Source organism: Lepidochelys kempii, chromosome 25 (assembly GCF_965140265.1).
Source record: "Lepidochelys kempii isolate rLepKem1 chromosome 25, rLepKem1.hap2, whole genome shotgun sequence".
Classification (NCBI taxonomy): domain Eukaryota; kingdom Metazoa; phylum Chordata; order Testudines; family Cheloniidae; genus Lepidochelys; species Lepidochelys kempii.
This window is the reverse complement of record NC_133280.1, coordinates 16,273,221-16,287,569: the sequence shown is the minus strand read 5'-3', so window position 1 is coordinate 16,287,569 and position 14,349 is coordinate 16,273,221. Positions and strand designations below refer to the sequence as shown.

At 58.4% G+C, this 14,349-nt stretch overlaps 1 protein-coding gene across 5 annotated transcripts in view; it reads left to right on the top strand.

Annotated features, from left to right (window-relative positions):
- The window catches only part of PIK3R2 (phosphoinositide-3-kinase regulatory subunit 2), a 38,233-nt gene that overhangs the window by 10,516 nt on the left and 13,368 nt on the right, over nt 1–14,349 (top strand). For 3 of the 5 annotated variants that reach the window (XM_073324589.1, XM_073324588.1, XM_073324587.1), the window contains 3 exons: nt 5,791–6,532; nt 13,330–13,422; nt 14,114–14,176. In XM_073324589.1, coding sequence (XP_073180690.1) covers nt 6,193–6,532; nt 13,330–13,422; nt 14,114–14,176 — 496 coding nt within the window. In that variant the 5' untranslated portion in view covers nt 5,791–6,192. Of the gene's footprint in view, nt 1–1,685; nt 3,183–5,790; nt 6,533–13,329; nt 13,423–14,113; nt 14,177–14,349 lie in introns of those variants that run through there. The other 2 variants (XM_073324590.1, XM_073324591.1) reach the window with 2 other exon arrangements.

The following is a 14,349-nucleotide window of genomic DNA, read 5'->3' as shown; positions in this document are numbered from 1 at the left end:
GCTCCGTACCCTGCACCCAGGGGACTCACAAGGGCTCTCCCTCTGCCTGCCACGGCGCCCCAGGGAGCTTCTCTTCCCCTTCTGCCGGGGTGGAAACACACTGGTGTGTCACAGGGCGGCTGTGCTTAAAATGCAGTCCTGGAAATGGCCTGCTTCGTGGTGTGCCGGTGGCCTGGGTGTGAATCTGGCACCTAATCAGCAGAGAGATTCCAGAGGAAGTGCCTCCCTGCAGTGGGTTGTCCCCTCCCACACCACCTGCATGCACAGTCTCCCAGGTCCTAGGTTTGGAGCCAAAGTTCTGGCAGGACTTGGCGCCTTGGTTAAAGTCACAAGCCCAGATCCAAACGAACCGGGGAGCCTTGCAGTAAGGCCAGTCTGCGTGGCTCCGTCACTACCCGCATCCAGGCTGATGGCAGCAAGGGATCCCCCACCATTTGGCGCTCGGGAGATGCCCATAGGGATGGGGTATAATGGGTGGCCCGTGAGGCCAGAGCTGAGGAGGCCTTAGGAGAGCCAGCCGCTGCAGGGGCACGCTGTCTTACCACTTCGCCCATGCCAAGGAGCCACTGTTGGGAATTAAACCCAGGAGGGCAAACCCAGAGCGCCTCTCTGGAGTGAGAGGTGTCGGTCCTGTGACAGTCTGTGGTTTGATTGGCTTAGAGGGCCAGCCTCAACCAATCGGAAGGCCCCCTCGTTTGGAAGAGGAAGCTCCTTTGTAATGAAACAGTGTGTTGTGAATTGCCCTGTCGCCCCATGTCTGGGGCGGGGGGGGCTGTGGATGCCACCCCATGGCCCTGTGTCTCGGGTTTACCAGGTTGTCATGTGAGGGGTCACAATGGGAAGAGGAATGGGCGGTGCCAGCAAGCATCCCTTGGGTGGAACTAACGATCCCAGAGGAAGAACTTGCAGTTCTGGCATGAACCTGGCCTAGCTGCAGTTAGGATGAGGCTGGCTGTGGTGGAAGCCTCGTTTGGGGTCCTGGGACAGATGCTGCTGGTTGGTGAGGCCAGCTGTAGATGCAGAGTGTCTTTTGCGTGACTTTTGGCCACTGGTGAATCATGAGCCTGTAGTCACAGAACTCAACAGCTAGGGAAGAACCGGCTCCTTCTAGGACCTGCCCCTGGGCGATGGTATGGCTGGGGTTTGCATGGAACATCATCGGCCCCTTTGGGGGCATCAGACTAGGGCAGAGCTTTGGGGGCATGAAATCCTAGACTGTGCCATGCAGACCGGGAAAGAGTCTCGGGGCCAGACGTTAAGGAAGGGAACGTCAGGACCCGAGGGTCCCAGAGCCTCAGCTCTGCACCAACTACATTAAGAATTCGCCCAGGTTCCCATGTGGGGGAGAGTTGGAGGTTTTGACAGGGGCAGTCTCCTTCCCCCAGCTGCACTTGGTGCGATGCAGTGGGGTTATCGCTGGGGAGGGTGGCACTTTGTCAGCCTGGTTCAGGTTTTGAATCTAACAGAACTCGCAGGTACCCAGCTCCTGGCTGAGAGGAGCCTTCACTTTGCTTAGCGGGAAGAGGGTGCAGATCGCTGCCAGACAAGTGAACTCATGGTTACAGACATTCTCCCCCTCACCTTATTTGCAGAGTCTTTCATGGCCATCACCTTGCTGTTTCCTACCCATCGTGTCTCCTCCTTGTGCGTCAGAACCCTGTCTGTTTCATAACCTGTTGGCCGCCACAGGTCTGATGATACAAAGTGGGGGGGGGCCTTATAGAAGGTAGAAATGGGGTCTCTGAGCTGCATGCCCACTTGTTCTTGGGTCTGTGGAAGCTGGTTAACCTCTCTATAGCTGTCCTCGTCTGTGAGCTGCTGTGTTAACTCCCAGTCTGTAAAGCACCCTGAGACCTGCACGCATACAGAGGGGTGCTCCAAGGCTTCAAGCCAGTTCCCGCAGGATTAGAACAAAAGCACCAGCAGCTTTCAGTGGGGCTGGCATCGGAGTCCAGAGGGGGGATGTTCAGGGTTTGAGATGTCCTGGGTCCTGGTGAACGTAACACAGCTGTCTTGTCTGTGTACCAACATGGAGCCTTTGGGTGTGAGTAACTGAGTGGTTTGTCATTCTTTCTCCCAGGGTTCCCAAAGCCTGTGTCAGGAAAGCGCTTGGATTTGGGCAGAGAGCTAATGCTGTTCTGGGGCTGGAGTGGAGCTCATTGCTTTTGAGAGCAAAGGGGAAATGGGGTGTGGTGCTTGGAAAAAGGTGTCTGTAAACACCCCCCTGCCCCAGTGATACCAGATATCCAGGGTGCTCTTGCGGCCGCATGACAGTAACTTGGATACTCTGTTGGGCGCAGAGGCTGAGTTGTCTTGGGGAAGCTGGAGGCAGCTGGTGTCTGGATAAGTCCCACATGAGTGAGCACAGAACCCTGAAGGGGAAATGGTAAGAGCTGGACGTGGGACTGGCGCAGTGAGGTCTGACTGGGCCCATCAGTCTGACGAGCTCCTGGGATCAAAATCCTGACCCTGAGCGGGACTCTTGTGGGTTCAGAATGAGCTTTCTGCTCTCACCAGGAACTTGGTAACTGACAGACACTTTGATGTTACCACATCATTCATTTGGTGTCCCTGCATACTAACCCAGCCCAGCTGGGGGCCAATGGCCAGCCCCAAACAGACCCATCTCTCTTGGTCAGTAGCAGCTCTGCAAAAACACATGGCTTTCTCACAGGGCAAATTTAAAACATCCATGCATTTCTAATTATGGGACGGAGCCTCCTCGTGCCTCCATCTCAGCAGCGTTTGTTTACTCCTAAAAATAGCTCTGGCTTTTGCTAGCTGGGTTCGTGCTGGGGGCTAATCAGATGCCCGCTGTCGAACGGGCTGGTTCCTGTGACCTTCAGAAGTGCTGCTCCGAATGCTGTCAGCGTGACTCCATAGAGACGGGGATGTGCCATCTGAGCGCACCTCGCACAGTCTCCACTGCTCCTGTAGCACCCGGAGGTTCAGGCAGGGTCAGGGCTCTATTCTGCTGGGCACTGGGTGAAGGGAAAAGGGGGTGTGGAGATGGTTCCTGCCCGGAACGCCCTGGGCCAGCACCGTAGCCATTCTGCACTCCCTCCGTGGCTGGCTTCCAAGCTTGTGCGCGTCTTCTGCCTGCAAAGAGAACTTGTCCGACGCCAGGGTCGGAGGGCCAGTGAAATCTGGAACCCTGGCAGGAGCTGGACTCAGTGCAGATGGTGAGCAGCTGGAGGAGCTAACTAAGAACAACAGCAAAGGGAACAGAAACCAGAAGTAATGCAGAAACAGAAGCCATGCAGTAATGTCCCGTGGGAAGGCAGGGAGCCCTGTCACTTGGGACACAGACTGCTCAAGACGGCCCCTAGGAATAGAGCGAGCCTGCACTACGGTGGGGGGAGGGGATGGGCCCTGCTAGGAGTCCTCCCTCTCCAGGTTAGCTAATTCAAAAAGCAGAAACCTCAGCAGCCATAAATGGGGGCTAGTCCCTTCCCCAGCACAGTAGCTGGGGGCCAAAGCTACCTAGTGGAGCATGGCGATTAAAGGGCCAAATGTGCTTTAGCTGTGGGGACGCTGCTGGCTGCAGCCCATGTGCCCTGCCACAGCATATCTGGTCTGCAGTGCAAATGTTTGCAGCTGTCAGATGCCAACAGGCTGCAGGTGGGTGGCTCCAGGCTGCTCCTGCCTCCCCTCTGCATCCTGAGAGCATGTGGGTCCTGCAGGCTTTGTTCTAACACACATCTTACGATCGGCTTAAAGCCAGATTAGTTAAACGTGTGCCGGCTAGCTTCATTTAGCTTGTGCCAGGAAACGTATTGATGCAAGGACTCAAGTGGTTATCCCACTTACTGGGTAGCTGCCCCTCTGTCCCCTCCCACCTGGAGCACACCCCCTTTGTGGTGGGATCCCATAATTCTGCCATGCTTGGCCAGGGCCTGGGCTGCAGTCCCCTGCGATCGCTGGCTGAGACCCTGCAGCTCTCTTCCCACCGGGAGCACTGCCCATGGTTCATACGGTGGCCAAGCACAGCGGTCCTTAGCTAGAACCAAAGCATTTTGAAGCCACCAGACTGGACACGGAGCTGTTGCCTGGCCCCTTCCTTGCCTGAGAGGGGCTTTTAACCCTTTAGGGTTCTTCTGTGTGCCAGGCTTCCAGCTTTGGCAAAACCAGCCTTGTCAGAGGCAGGATCCTTGATGCTAACAGCTGCCCCTTTGTCTTTCAGTTGGGTGCTGAAGGATGCTTATCTAGATCTGTTGTGTTGCTTTCCTGTTTAGGTAGCTCAATAACGTGGCCAATACGAACACCCCTGAGTTACACAGGACTGTAACTTTACCTCCCTGCCCAGGTTGTGTGCATGCAGATAACCTGACCTGCTCCTGGGGGTGGCTGCAAGAGGAAGATGGAGCTAGTGTCAGATGGCTTCTGGCATGGACCTCTCAAAAGCAGCTTGAGTAGCTAATAGGAATGGCATCTGGAATTCCCAAAGACATTGAAGACTGGAGGAATTCCGATTTGAACTGCTCTCGGTAGCTGCAGACATTCTAGTGCCACTATCGGTTTTGATTCAGCTGCATGTCCTGTAGAAACGCTGCGTCTTACCCCGAGGGAAGCGGAGTCAAATGGGAAGCTTGGGCACAGCTGGTTGGAAGTGCTGTACGGGTGTGTGGGCATGCCATCGTTTCTCATTGGACTCAAATGATTGACATCTATTCTCTCCAAATTAAAATGCTGTTAAAAGTTTGTTCCTTTTGGCTGCTTTCTGGGTCAGGCAGGCCCCATGTTCTTCTGCTCTTTGTATTTTTGAATCACTTAAAGGCAACTGGTGGCTCTCAAATTTGAGTAGAGTTGAGGGCGTTAACAATTCATTTCTTCCTAACTCCCTCCCCCCTCACCTCCCTCTGTCCAAGAAAAATCTCCTCTCCCCCACATCGCAGGCACTCGCCTGCACTAGGTATCCAGCAGCAGAAGTGGTTTTGCTTCAACCTAATCTTTGAACCTCTTCTGTGTGGCAGCTGCCAGGCATTTGCTGAGCCTGTAGACTACAGGTGCAGAGACTTAGGCCACGTCTACGCTCTGGACCCTGCAGCTGGACTGGTGTAGCACCCTAGCGTGGTGATGCCCGACGGTGATGAAAGGGGTTTTTCCATCACCGGTGATGATCCACCTTTCCAGGTGTTCGGTGGAAGAATTGTTCTGCTGATACAACCCCATCTGCACTGGGGGTTAGGTTGGCATAGCTACGGCTGTGGCTATGTCGATGTAACTTTTCTGTGTAGGCCAGGCCTTCGTGGTGGTGATCTCCAGAGATTTCTTAGTGCACAGGAAAACATACATTTGTGAAACGTGTATTCCGTTTGACACAAGAAGGAAATTTGGTGTCAGGTTCTGGGTGGCTTGGAGGGCTCCTTTATCTGTTTGTAAACGTTGCTGTGTAAAAGATCATGCAAACAGGAAAACAATGAATTACTTTCCACAAAGTGCTATCAAAGAGAGCAAACTGCAGACAGGCAAACAAGGCCCTGTGTTCTCTTTGTCTTGCAGTTACCTTGGGGTTGCAAGTCCCAGGCAACAGAGTGATCCTGCAGTGAGCAGGGGCTTCTCTCATGCTTTTGCAGTTTATGGAGCAAGTCAGTCCCATGCTCTGATGTTCCTGTGCTTGGGATCCAGGTGTCAGTAAAGGACTGACTTGATTGCCTAGTGCCTGGAGTTTGTTTTACTGAAGTGGTTAGCATGGCGGGAGCCGTTTGGATGTTGGGGGCATGACAGGAAGGGCCATGCTCTGGAGCATTTGGCCATGACCTAACAGACCCTCGTTCTTCCCCCTTCCAGGTTCTGGAAAGAGAAGCGGGAGCACACACCATGCTTGGCTGGAAACACGCTGTCCCCTCGCCCTACGGACCCTGACACACCTGCCCCCTTCTAGGACTGCAGAGCCCTGAGCTGCCCCTTTCTTTGCTGCATGCCCAGTCACGAGTGCTGGATTATGTTCGTCGCATTCTCCCTCTGCTCCATCATTTGGTTGAATCGTGGCTTCAAGTTAAGGAAAAGGGGCTGCACTGCAGCGTGCGTGGGCGGGGCTGTCCTCACCAGGCTTTGCTCATCCTGGCTCGTGCAAAGATGTTAAACCCACAAAGAATGGTGCAGGGCGAGAGCAGTGCCTGAGCCCCCTCCCCGCCTCTCCACGTCCCGAGCAGCTGGCCCCGGCACCAGCTGCCCTGTGCAGCAGAGAAGATGGGCAGCACCGAGGGCTTTCAGTACCGCGCACTCTACCAGTACTGCAAAGAGCGTGACGAGGACATCGACCTGCTCCCCGGGGACGTCCTGGTGGTGAGCAAAGGAGCCCTGCAGGCCCTGGGCTTCAAAGATGGAGACGAGCAGACGCCCAACCAGATTGGGTGGATCCCAGGCATCAATGAGCGCACCAAGCAGAAAGGGGATTTCCCTGGCACCTATGTGGAGTATATTGGGCCCGTGAAAATCTCCCTCCCTTCCCAGAGACCCAGGGTGCAGAGACCGCTGCCAGCGACTCCTGGGGCCAGCACCTCCCGCATGCAGGAGGTGCTGGAGCAAGGTAAGCCCTACCCTGCACAGCAGGGTCTCACTAAGGTGAAGGTATAAGGAAGTACGGCTTCTCTGCCTCCTCCTGGCCCGCAGAGGCTCCTCCTCTCCAGTGAGGTTGAGAGTGGAACATGCTGTGGGGTGCTCTAGTGGTTAGAGCAGCAGGCAGGGGGCCAGGACTCCTGGGTTCCAGTCCCAGCTGTAGGCCCTCATGTGCTCAACCCCCTGCCCCGCCCCTCCTTAGCAAATTGAGACTGCGCCTTCCAGGGCTGCTGAGGGTTAATCCGCTTGTGTGGAGCCTGCTGGAGGTGCTGATCGTGTAGATGCATTCGTGATAAAATCCCCACCTCTGGGGAGGTGTGGGCTGGGCCCCCCCTGCCGCTGTTGCTCAGCTGCGGTTTTACTCTCACAGCTCAGGCTGGGTGGTATCATGTGAGCTCTTTCCCTCACCCCATGGCCTCTAATCCCAGACAGGCCCAGAGATGCAGGCATCCAAGGGGGGCTGTGTCAGATGCAAGTCCTGGGATGGATTTCCATCCTGCTGAAGCACCCTCCCTCCCAGTGCTGCTGCACCTGCATCCCATGCCAGCCACAGGAGCCGTCGTGTGCACCCAGCCCCCGGCCTTGAGCTTGTGCAGGTGCTAAATAGCCTCTCTGACCAGGCTGTCCTGAGTACGCTGCCCAGCCAGTCGTGAGTCACCCCCCCGTGGTTTTCAGCTGCGTTTGAACTTGGTCAGCCGCAGTGTGCCCCAGCCACCCAGTGCAGGGCAGTTGGCCAGCCCCTGGAGCCCCTAGGCAGCATGTCCTGCCCCATGCGGTGCTGTCTGTGTGCGAGGGCCCTGCACACGAGGACTGTGATGGCACACTCCGGGCGTGGGCACAGTGTGCCTGCCCGGGCGTGCAGGGCTGTATGACCTGACCATGCTGCTCTGTGTCTAGCCAAGAGCACAGAAGGAAGTTTTTCTGTTAATCCTGGCGAGGCCCCAACTGTGGGGGTGGGGAAGGCGGTGTGGGGGGAGGAGGATGGGGTAGATGGAGGTCCTGCGGGGGGGGGAGGTCGGGGGTCGGGGGGGAGGACAGGGAAGGTGCGGGTCCAGCGCGGGGGAAGGCGGTATCGGGGGAGGACGACAGGGAAGGCGGGGGTCCGGTGGGGGGGGGAGGTGGAGGGGAAGGTAGTGTAGAGGGGGGAGGACAGGGAAGGTGGGGGTCCCGCGTGGGGGGAGGAGGACGCGGAAGGCGGGGGTCCGGTGGGGGGGGAGGTGGAGGGGAAGGTAGTGTAGAGGGGGGAGGACAGGGAAGGTGGGGGGTCCAGCGGGGGGGGGGAGGATGGGGAAGGCGGGGATCCGGTGTGGGGGAAGGAGTAGAGCAGCTGTGGGCCCCCATGGCGCAGCAGAGCATGTCTCGTTGGGGAGAGGGCGCAGCAAGGGGCATGGGGGACAACACCCCCTGCAGCAGGAATTCAGGTTCCCGCTGACCCTCGGAGCGCTGCCTTTCCGTGCGCTGGGTGCTGCCCCGTTCCGCGAAGCTGCTTCTGTTCTGCCAGCAGCGCCTGTGTGGGCAGGGGCCGTGCGGCTCTGGGTGGCAGGAGAAAGATCCGTGGCCCGATGACTCCTGCTCACAAGCTGCAGGTCCACGGGCTTCCCTCCAACCCAGGGCTCGTTCCACATCGGGTGTGCTGGCCTCATTGGCCCGCAGGCCTCGCTCTCCTCGTGAGGCAGCGCGGCCTCCCTGTCCCCAGCAGGCCTGGCGGAGGTGCGCTCGGCCAGATGGCCCTTGCGCTCCGCGCTGGACGAGCAGGTCAGCCCAGGGGTGCTGGCTGGGGCTGTGCGATGGGGTGGAATGTACGGGACCAAACTCCTGGCCTATTCTGGCTGGAAAAGGGGCCAGAAATACGGCCCGTGCCTCCAGACCGGGGAGTGCTGGACCCTTTGAGGACCAGGACTCGGCCGGCGCTCTGACGCGTCCCCTCGGGCTGGCCCCAGCCTGTAGCCAGAAGAGAGCGTGTGCGCCCAGATCCAGGGAGTTCTGGCTGCTCTCCACATCTCAGCATGGGGCTGTATTTGAGTTGAAACAGGAAGGTGAAGGAAGGTCCGGGGAAGCAGCTCTGAAATTCCTCATGCACTCTAAAGGGGCCGTTCATCTCCTCCTCCTCCTCCTCCTCCTCCCCTGGTGAGCAGCTCTGCAGAGGGAGACTCATTTCAGACTTGCGAGGGCACTTTATGCCCAGCAGGGCGGGGCAAATGGTTGGAGATTGAGACAAACGTCTTGTGAGAAATCCGTCTTTAGGAAGAGGCCGTGGTAGGATTGGTCTGTCGCACGCGTCGCATCACTGCGGAGCCCCGTCGTCTGCTCATTAACCATCTCGGTAATTGTACTGTGGGGGGCTGGAGCTGGGGGCTCGGAGCCGGGATTCCTGGGCTCTGTTCCAGCTCTGCCACTGGCTCAGGGTGGACAAGCCCCTTACCCCCGCCCCCCTCCTTGCACCTGTGTGAGGCGTGCCTGTGGGGAGAGGGTAAGTGACTGGGGGTGAAAGGCGCTCATGGGCACAGGGGCTTTGGTGGTAGCAAGGAGATAAGGGGGCTGTTTTCATCACACTGCATCTGGTGTGAGCGGCAGCCCCCGGAGTGAGGTGGCTTAGCCGGTGTTTGCGGTCTGTGAGGCGCGCGCGTGCGGAAAGGGTACCTCGGGAATGTTTCCGCTGCTGCCGTGTGAGCCGCCGTGGTCCCTCCCCAGCCTGGAGATGCTGGCGGCTGCTGCTTTCTGAAGCAGCACACTCCAGGCCGGCCACGTGGGGAGTCTCTGCAGTTGCCCTCTGGAGCCCTTCCAGTCGCTCTGGGAGCCTTGTGCAGTCCCCAGCAGCTCTAGGTCTGGCTCTCTCCGGTAGCGGCCTGGGCTGTGCCAAGCTCCCCAGAGTCCGATGGCTTCCGGCCCTGAGCCGTGCTGCAGCCTGATGCACATTCCTCCTTAGAGCGCCTCCAGAAGGCCCCTCAGTGATGCAGCCCTGTTCTTAAGCCATTTGATGAGATTAATAGCCCCTGGGCGTGATTCCCAGTGACGCCATCCCTACACTTCAGTGGGGGATGGGGGCTTTAACCTGCCTTTCACTTGCTCCATGTATTCTATGGCTGTGCAAGGCCTGACCCCCCAGTAGAGCAGCCCCGAGGGGGCTCTGAGTTACACTGCTTTCTGCGGCCCATAAGTGCCTAGGGGAGCAGAGAAAGCTGCAATGCAGCAGACTGTGGCTATGCCCCCTATGCTGAGGGCTGGGAGCAGAACCCCTGCACCTTCTCCATGCAATTGGGGGAGATCCCTGCGCAGGGATGGCCTTGGGGAGCTGTGTGTACCCACTTTAAGGCTCCTTTGTGTTGCCTGATCTCCACTGCAACTCTCCCTTCTTGCTTTTCACTCACCCTCACATCTGGGATTGGGAGCGTCAGGGACTGGAATGTGAGCACTGCATCCTGTCTCCTGAGGCCTGCCCCAGAGTGGTGGGCTCGGTAACATTAGTGGGGTCCCTGCAAGATTCACAGCAGCTTTGGAAACGGTCAGGTGCCAACAAACCTCTCCGGGGCACATTGGACTCTTGAGAGGATTCCGGCACGGGCATGACGGTGGAGACGCCTCTGAAGTCTGCGTATCGGGTCTAGTGGCACCATTGGCAGCATCCTCGTTGTGAGTGCAGAGGGTAACCTGTCGGTGTCGCAGGAGTTCAGGTGTTGTGGGGCTGCAGAGCAGAGCCCCCCCTGGGGTCACCACCCCAGAGCCCACTTAGTGCCACCCAGCCTGGGCACTTGGTCTCTGCCTGTCCCACGTTCTGTCGTAGGCAGCTGGCAGGACTGCAGTGCCCTCCTGGACTGAACTAGCCCCTTACAAAGAGCCCTGCAGAGAGACAGTACTGAGCGACTGGAGAGCTGCGCTGACCTCTTTCCTGAGAACACCGCGGGCATGGTTGGGGGCTGCCCCTCTCTCCCCTCCTGGCCTTAAAGCTTAGCCAAGGAGCCCAGATGAAGGGTCACAAGCAGTTCCTGGTCTGGGGCGAGGGACCAGTGTCTGAAATGGGCAACCAGGTGACAAGTGGCGGCCACCCCAGGATCCTCTAAGCAGCCGCTCTGCCCCAGGTGAATGCCCAGGGCTCAGTGTGGCTATGTCCTGGCGGGCAGTGAGCGTTTCTGGCTAGGGACTGTATGTGGGAGTGCCCCCCTCCGCCCTTGCTGCAATGCTGATGGCTGCAGGAGGCGGGTCCTCAGCCAGCCAGGACCCACCGCCTGGAAGGACTCCAGAGGGAGGGGCCTTGTGTAGCTTGGGCTCGGAGTGACGCTGCAGCTCTGGACCTACCTGGTGACTGCTTCAGCTGAATGCAGGGAGCCTGGGTGCCCAGGAGGGCCAGAGAGACGAGCCCTACTGTGACCCTGCATTCATAGCTCCTGAGCATGAGAGCTTGTAGCCAGGAACCTTGAGTCTCTCTCACATGTGGTGAGTTGCTGGGTCTGCCTGCATCTCACAGGCCAGGAGCTGAGGGCAGGGCTTGCCCTGGGAGAGTCTCTGCAGCAGCCCCAGGTTGCAGTCTGGATGGCACACTAATGGGCATGGCTTAGCATTCGTGCACAGAACACACTAGCTTGTCTGGGACTGCCAGTAACCCTGGCCCTGGGGCCGAGGCTGGTTTGGCGCCAGCAGCATGTGGGTGCACTGAGGGAAGGCGGGCAGTGCCTTAAAGCCCCTACATCTTGCAGAATCCAGCTTTCCCATGGGTCTAAATCTCCCATTTCTAGCCCTGATGCTTCCCGGGTCCAGGAGTGAGGAGCCAGAGAGCTCTGAGAGCTGTTCATGGAGCTCGTAACAGTAACAGACTGGGTGAAGCCAAGCACTAGCCCCCATAGTCTGGATGGGCTGGGAGCCTGTGGAAGTGTGTTCGGGTCTGGCAAACATCCTGACACACCCAGGTTCTGACTCAGTGACTGTGATGGGCATGTTCCCAAATAGTCACTGTGTTCTTCATCTGTAACCAGCTTCGTTCCCAGAGCCCTGCCCATGGGGCCTTTTCTTATGTGAAGGAAGAAGCCCTACGGTAACGCACTGTTTGGCCCTGGGATGGCTGTGCCACGCAGCTGCAGGGCCTGCAATTCAGCAGCCTTCTGCTTGCATCCCTGATGTGGCCGGGAGGTCCAGCACCACTGCAGGGCCCAGCATGCTTGGGGATTTCACGCTGAGACCTGTAATCTCTGTGGCCTGCTTCCACACTGAAGAGGGAGGTTCCAGACATCAGTTCTCTGGGAGCTGGCAAATTGGCATGGTGTGACCCCTCTGCGTACCCAGCAGACATCGCGATTAACGTGCCCAAGCATAGCACTGGAGCAGGGTTTCCTGACTCGCTGCTGAGCATGTGTGTGGAGACAGGCTCCTGTTAGCTACAGTCCAGACACTAAGCAGAAGCAGGGACAGTCTTGGAACCCTACAGTGCAGCCGTGGCCTGAAGCAGGGCCTTGGTGTGTGTGTAGCAGTCGTATGATCAATTGGTATCTGCGGTCAGGGCAGGGGGGTGGGGGTCTCCTGACTGATCCTCCAGCCTCTGGGAAGGGTGAGGGGGGACCTGGGCCTGGGTCTCTGCAGGGAGTGCTGAGTAGCAGCTCCTGCCTGCAGGAGGCAAAGGGCCAGTTTCCATGTTTAACAAGCAATCAAGGGCAGGAATGTGCTGACATGGCATTCTCTCTGGATCTGAGGATTAAGCCTGGCTCCCTGCAGCCAGCTCCTCCCCCCCACTCCCCAGATCCGCCAAGCCCCCCCTTAGCAGCCAGGGCCAGGCACTAGATCTGGGCCTGGAAGGTTTGGATGCTGCATTAACCCTTCCTGTGCCTGGTTGGGTCAGTCTGGCAGGAGTTCATGAGTTTCTCTCCCCCTTGGCTGGGACTGGGTTAATTCTCGCAGGGCAAGTGGCTCTAAGGAGTGAAGTAGGGGAGGGTTTTATCCTTCCCCAGTACGTCCCCCTCCCTCCTGCCATTGCATAATTTTGCTAGATTAAAACTTCCCACCAGTGAGCCCTGGCTACCGGGAGAGACGCAAACCGCACCCTGAGGATCAGCTGGCCTGGGGTCTGACCCAGACCCAGCCTGGGCTGTGCTTAGTCGGCGACACAATGGGGCTGGTTCCTCTGAGTGTCTGGTCCAGTCCGGTTCTGTCGCGGGGTGCGTACGTGCCTCGCCACCGCTTCCTAAACGCCTGAGCTTCAGGAAATTATATCCCTGCTTGCAAAAGAATTGTAGCATTGCTCTGCCAGGAAGAGGCTGGAGCAGCTCTGGCTCCACATGGCCCCTCTCTCCACCCCCTGCCCCAAGTCAGCCTGCCCTAAGTGGAAAGTAACTTAGCCCTCCCCTGAGCACCAGCCCCACCCTGGGGGCCCTCCCTGCCATCCTTCCCCCAGCCCTCCATCGGCGGGCGGGGGCACCTCCCAGGCCCTTGGCTCACTGCTAGCATGAGGCCAGCCAGAATCAGTGCCTGGTTGCGCCAGGTCCTGGACAGGCAGGAGGAGAAGCTCCCTGACCCAAGGGCTTGCCCCCAGGGCACTGGGTTGGCTGTGGTACCTTGGCTTGCTGAGTCCCTGCTGAACGAGCCAGCTGCTGACCTGCTCCTGTGTGCTGGAGTGTGGGGGCTGCCCCTCCCCAATGGGGAGGCAACCTGGCTGCGGGCCCAGCAAGCCTGTGCGGTGGGTTGGAAGTGAGCCAGGCAGTCAGAATCAGTCCTGTGGCCTCAGCCTCTGGCTGTCAGGTGCTACATGGGCTCTAACTGCCTGCTCTCCCCTGCTGTCTCCATCAGCATGGCTCCTCCCGGACCTGGCGGAGCAGTTCACCCCCCCTGAAGTCGCGCCCCCGCTTCTGCTGAGGCTGGTGGAAGCCATTGAGAAGAAAGGTGAGAGGGGAGGGGAGGGGGCTGGTGTCCTGAGCCCCCGTGTGAGGTAGCAAAGGGGCAGCATCCATTGTTAACCCCTTCTCTGCCAGGGCTCCCTCCGGGCACAGCTACTCCACTGAGCCGCTGGAAAGCGGGGCCAGGAGTGCCTGGCAGGCGGCAGGGAGCCGTGAAGCCGGACACGCTGGCAGCCTGGCAAGTTCTCGTTATCAGGATGGGTTTAGTCTGTGTCCTGTCAGCCCGGCTGGTGCCACCTCAGCATGAACTCGCCATGGGACTAGCTATACGCAGCAAGTTCAGGCAGTGACCCTTGGCCCACCTTGGCGGCCGCTGGCCCAGGAACCCTGTGCTAGTCCAAGGCTGGCAGGTGGCTAGTTGTTTGGAGGCCAGGACTTAGGCTGGGTTTCCTAACGGATTGTGCCATCACCTCGGGGAAACAGCAAATGCTCTGTCTCTGGAGTCTGTTAAAACAGCCTGATCCAAGGCTGGTTAGCCCTGGTTCAGCTGACGTGAGTCAGAGTCTGCAGATCAGGACATGGCTGGTGGGCAGGGAATGGAGCTAGCGTTCCTGCCGCAGGGCTGTAGCTCCCTTGGGTTAATAACTGCTGTGGCTGCAGCTCAGAGATTATCAGCACTGCTGAAGTGGCTGCCTCTATTCACAGAGCTAACATAAACCGTCCTGCACTTCCCACAGGCTTAGACAGTGAGATGTTATACAGGACGTCTGGCTCGGAGTTGAGACAAGCGCTGAAGACCGGTAAGAACCAGTTCTGTACGGAGGGGAGGCGAGCTGGGTCAGATGGATGAGATTAGTGGACGTGACCGTGCCAGCAGTAATGAAATGCAGGCCAAGCTTGTCTTCTGTCCTCGGCAAGTGGTAACTCCCCAGCAGCCGGTGAAGGACGGGCCCGTCTTGCTGTGTTGGTGTCA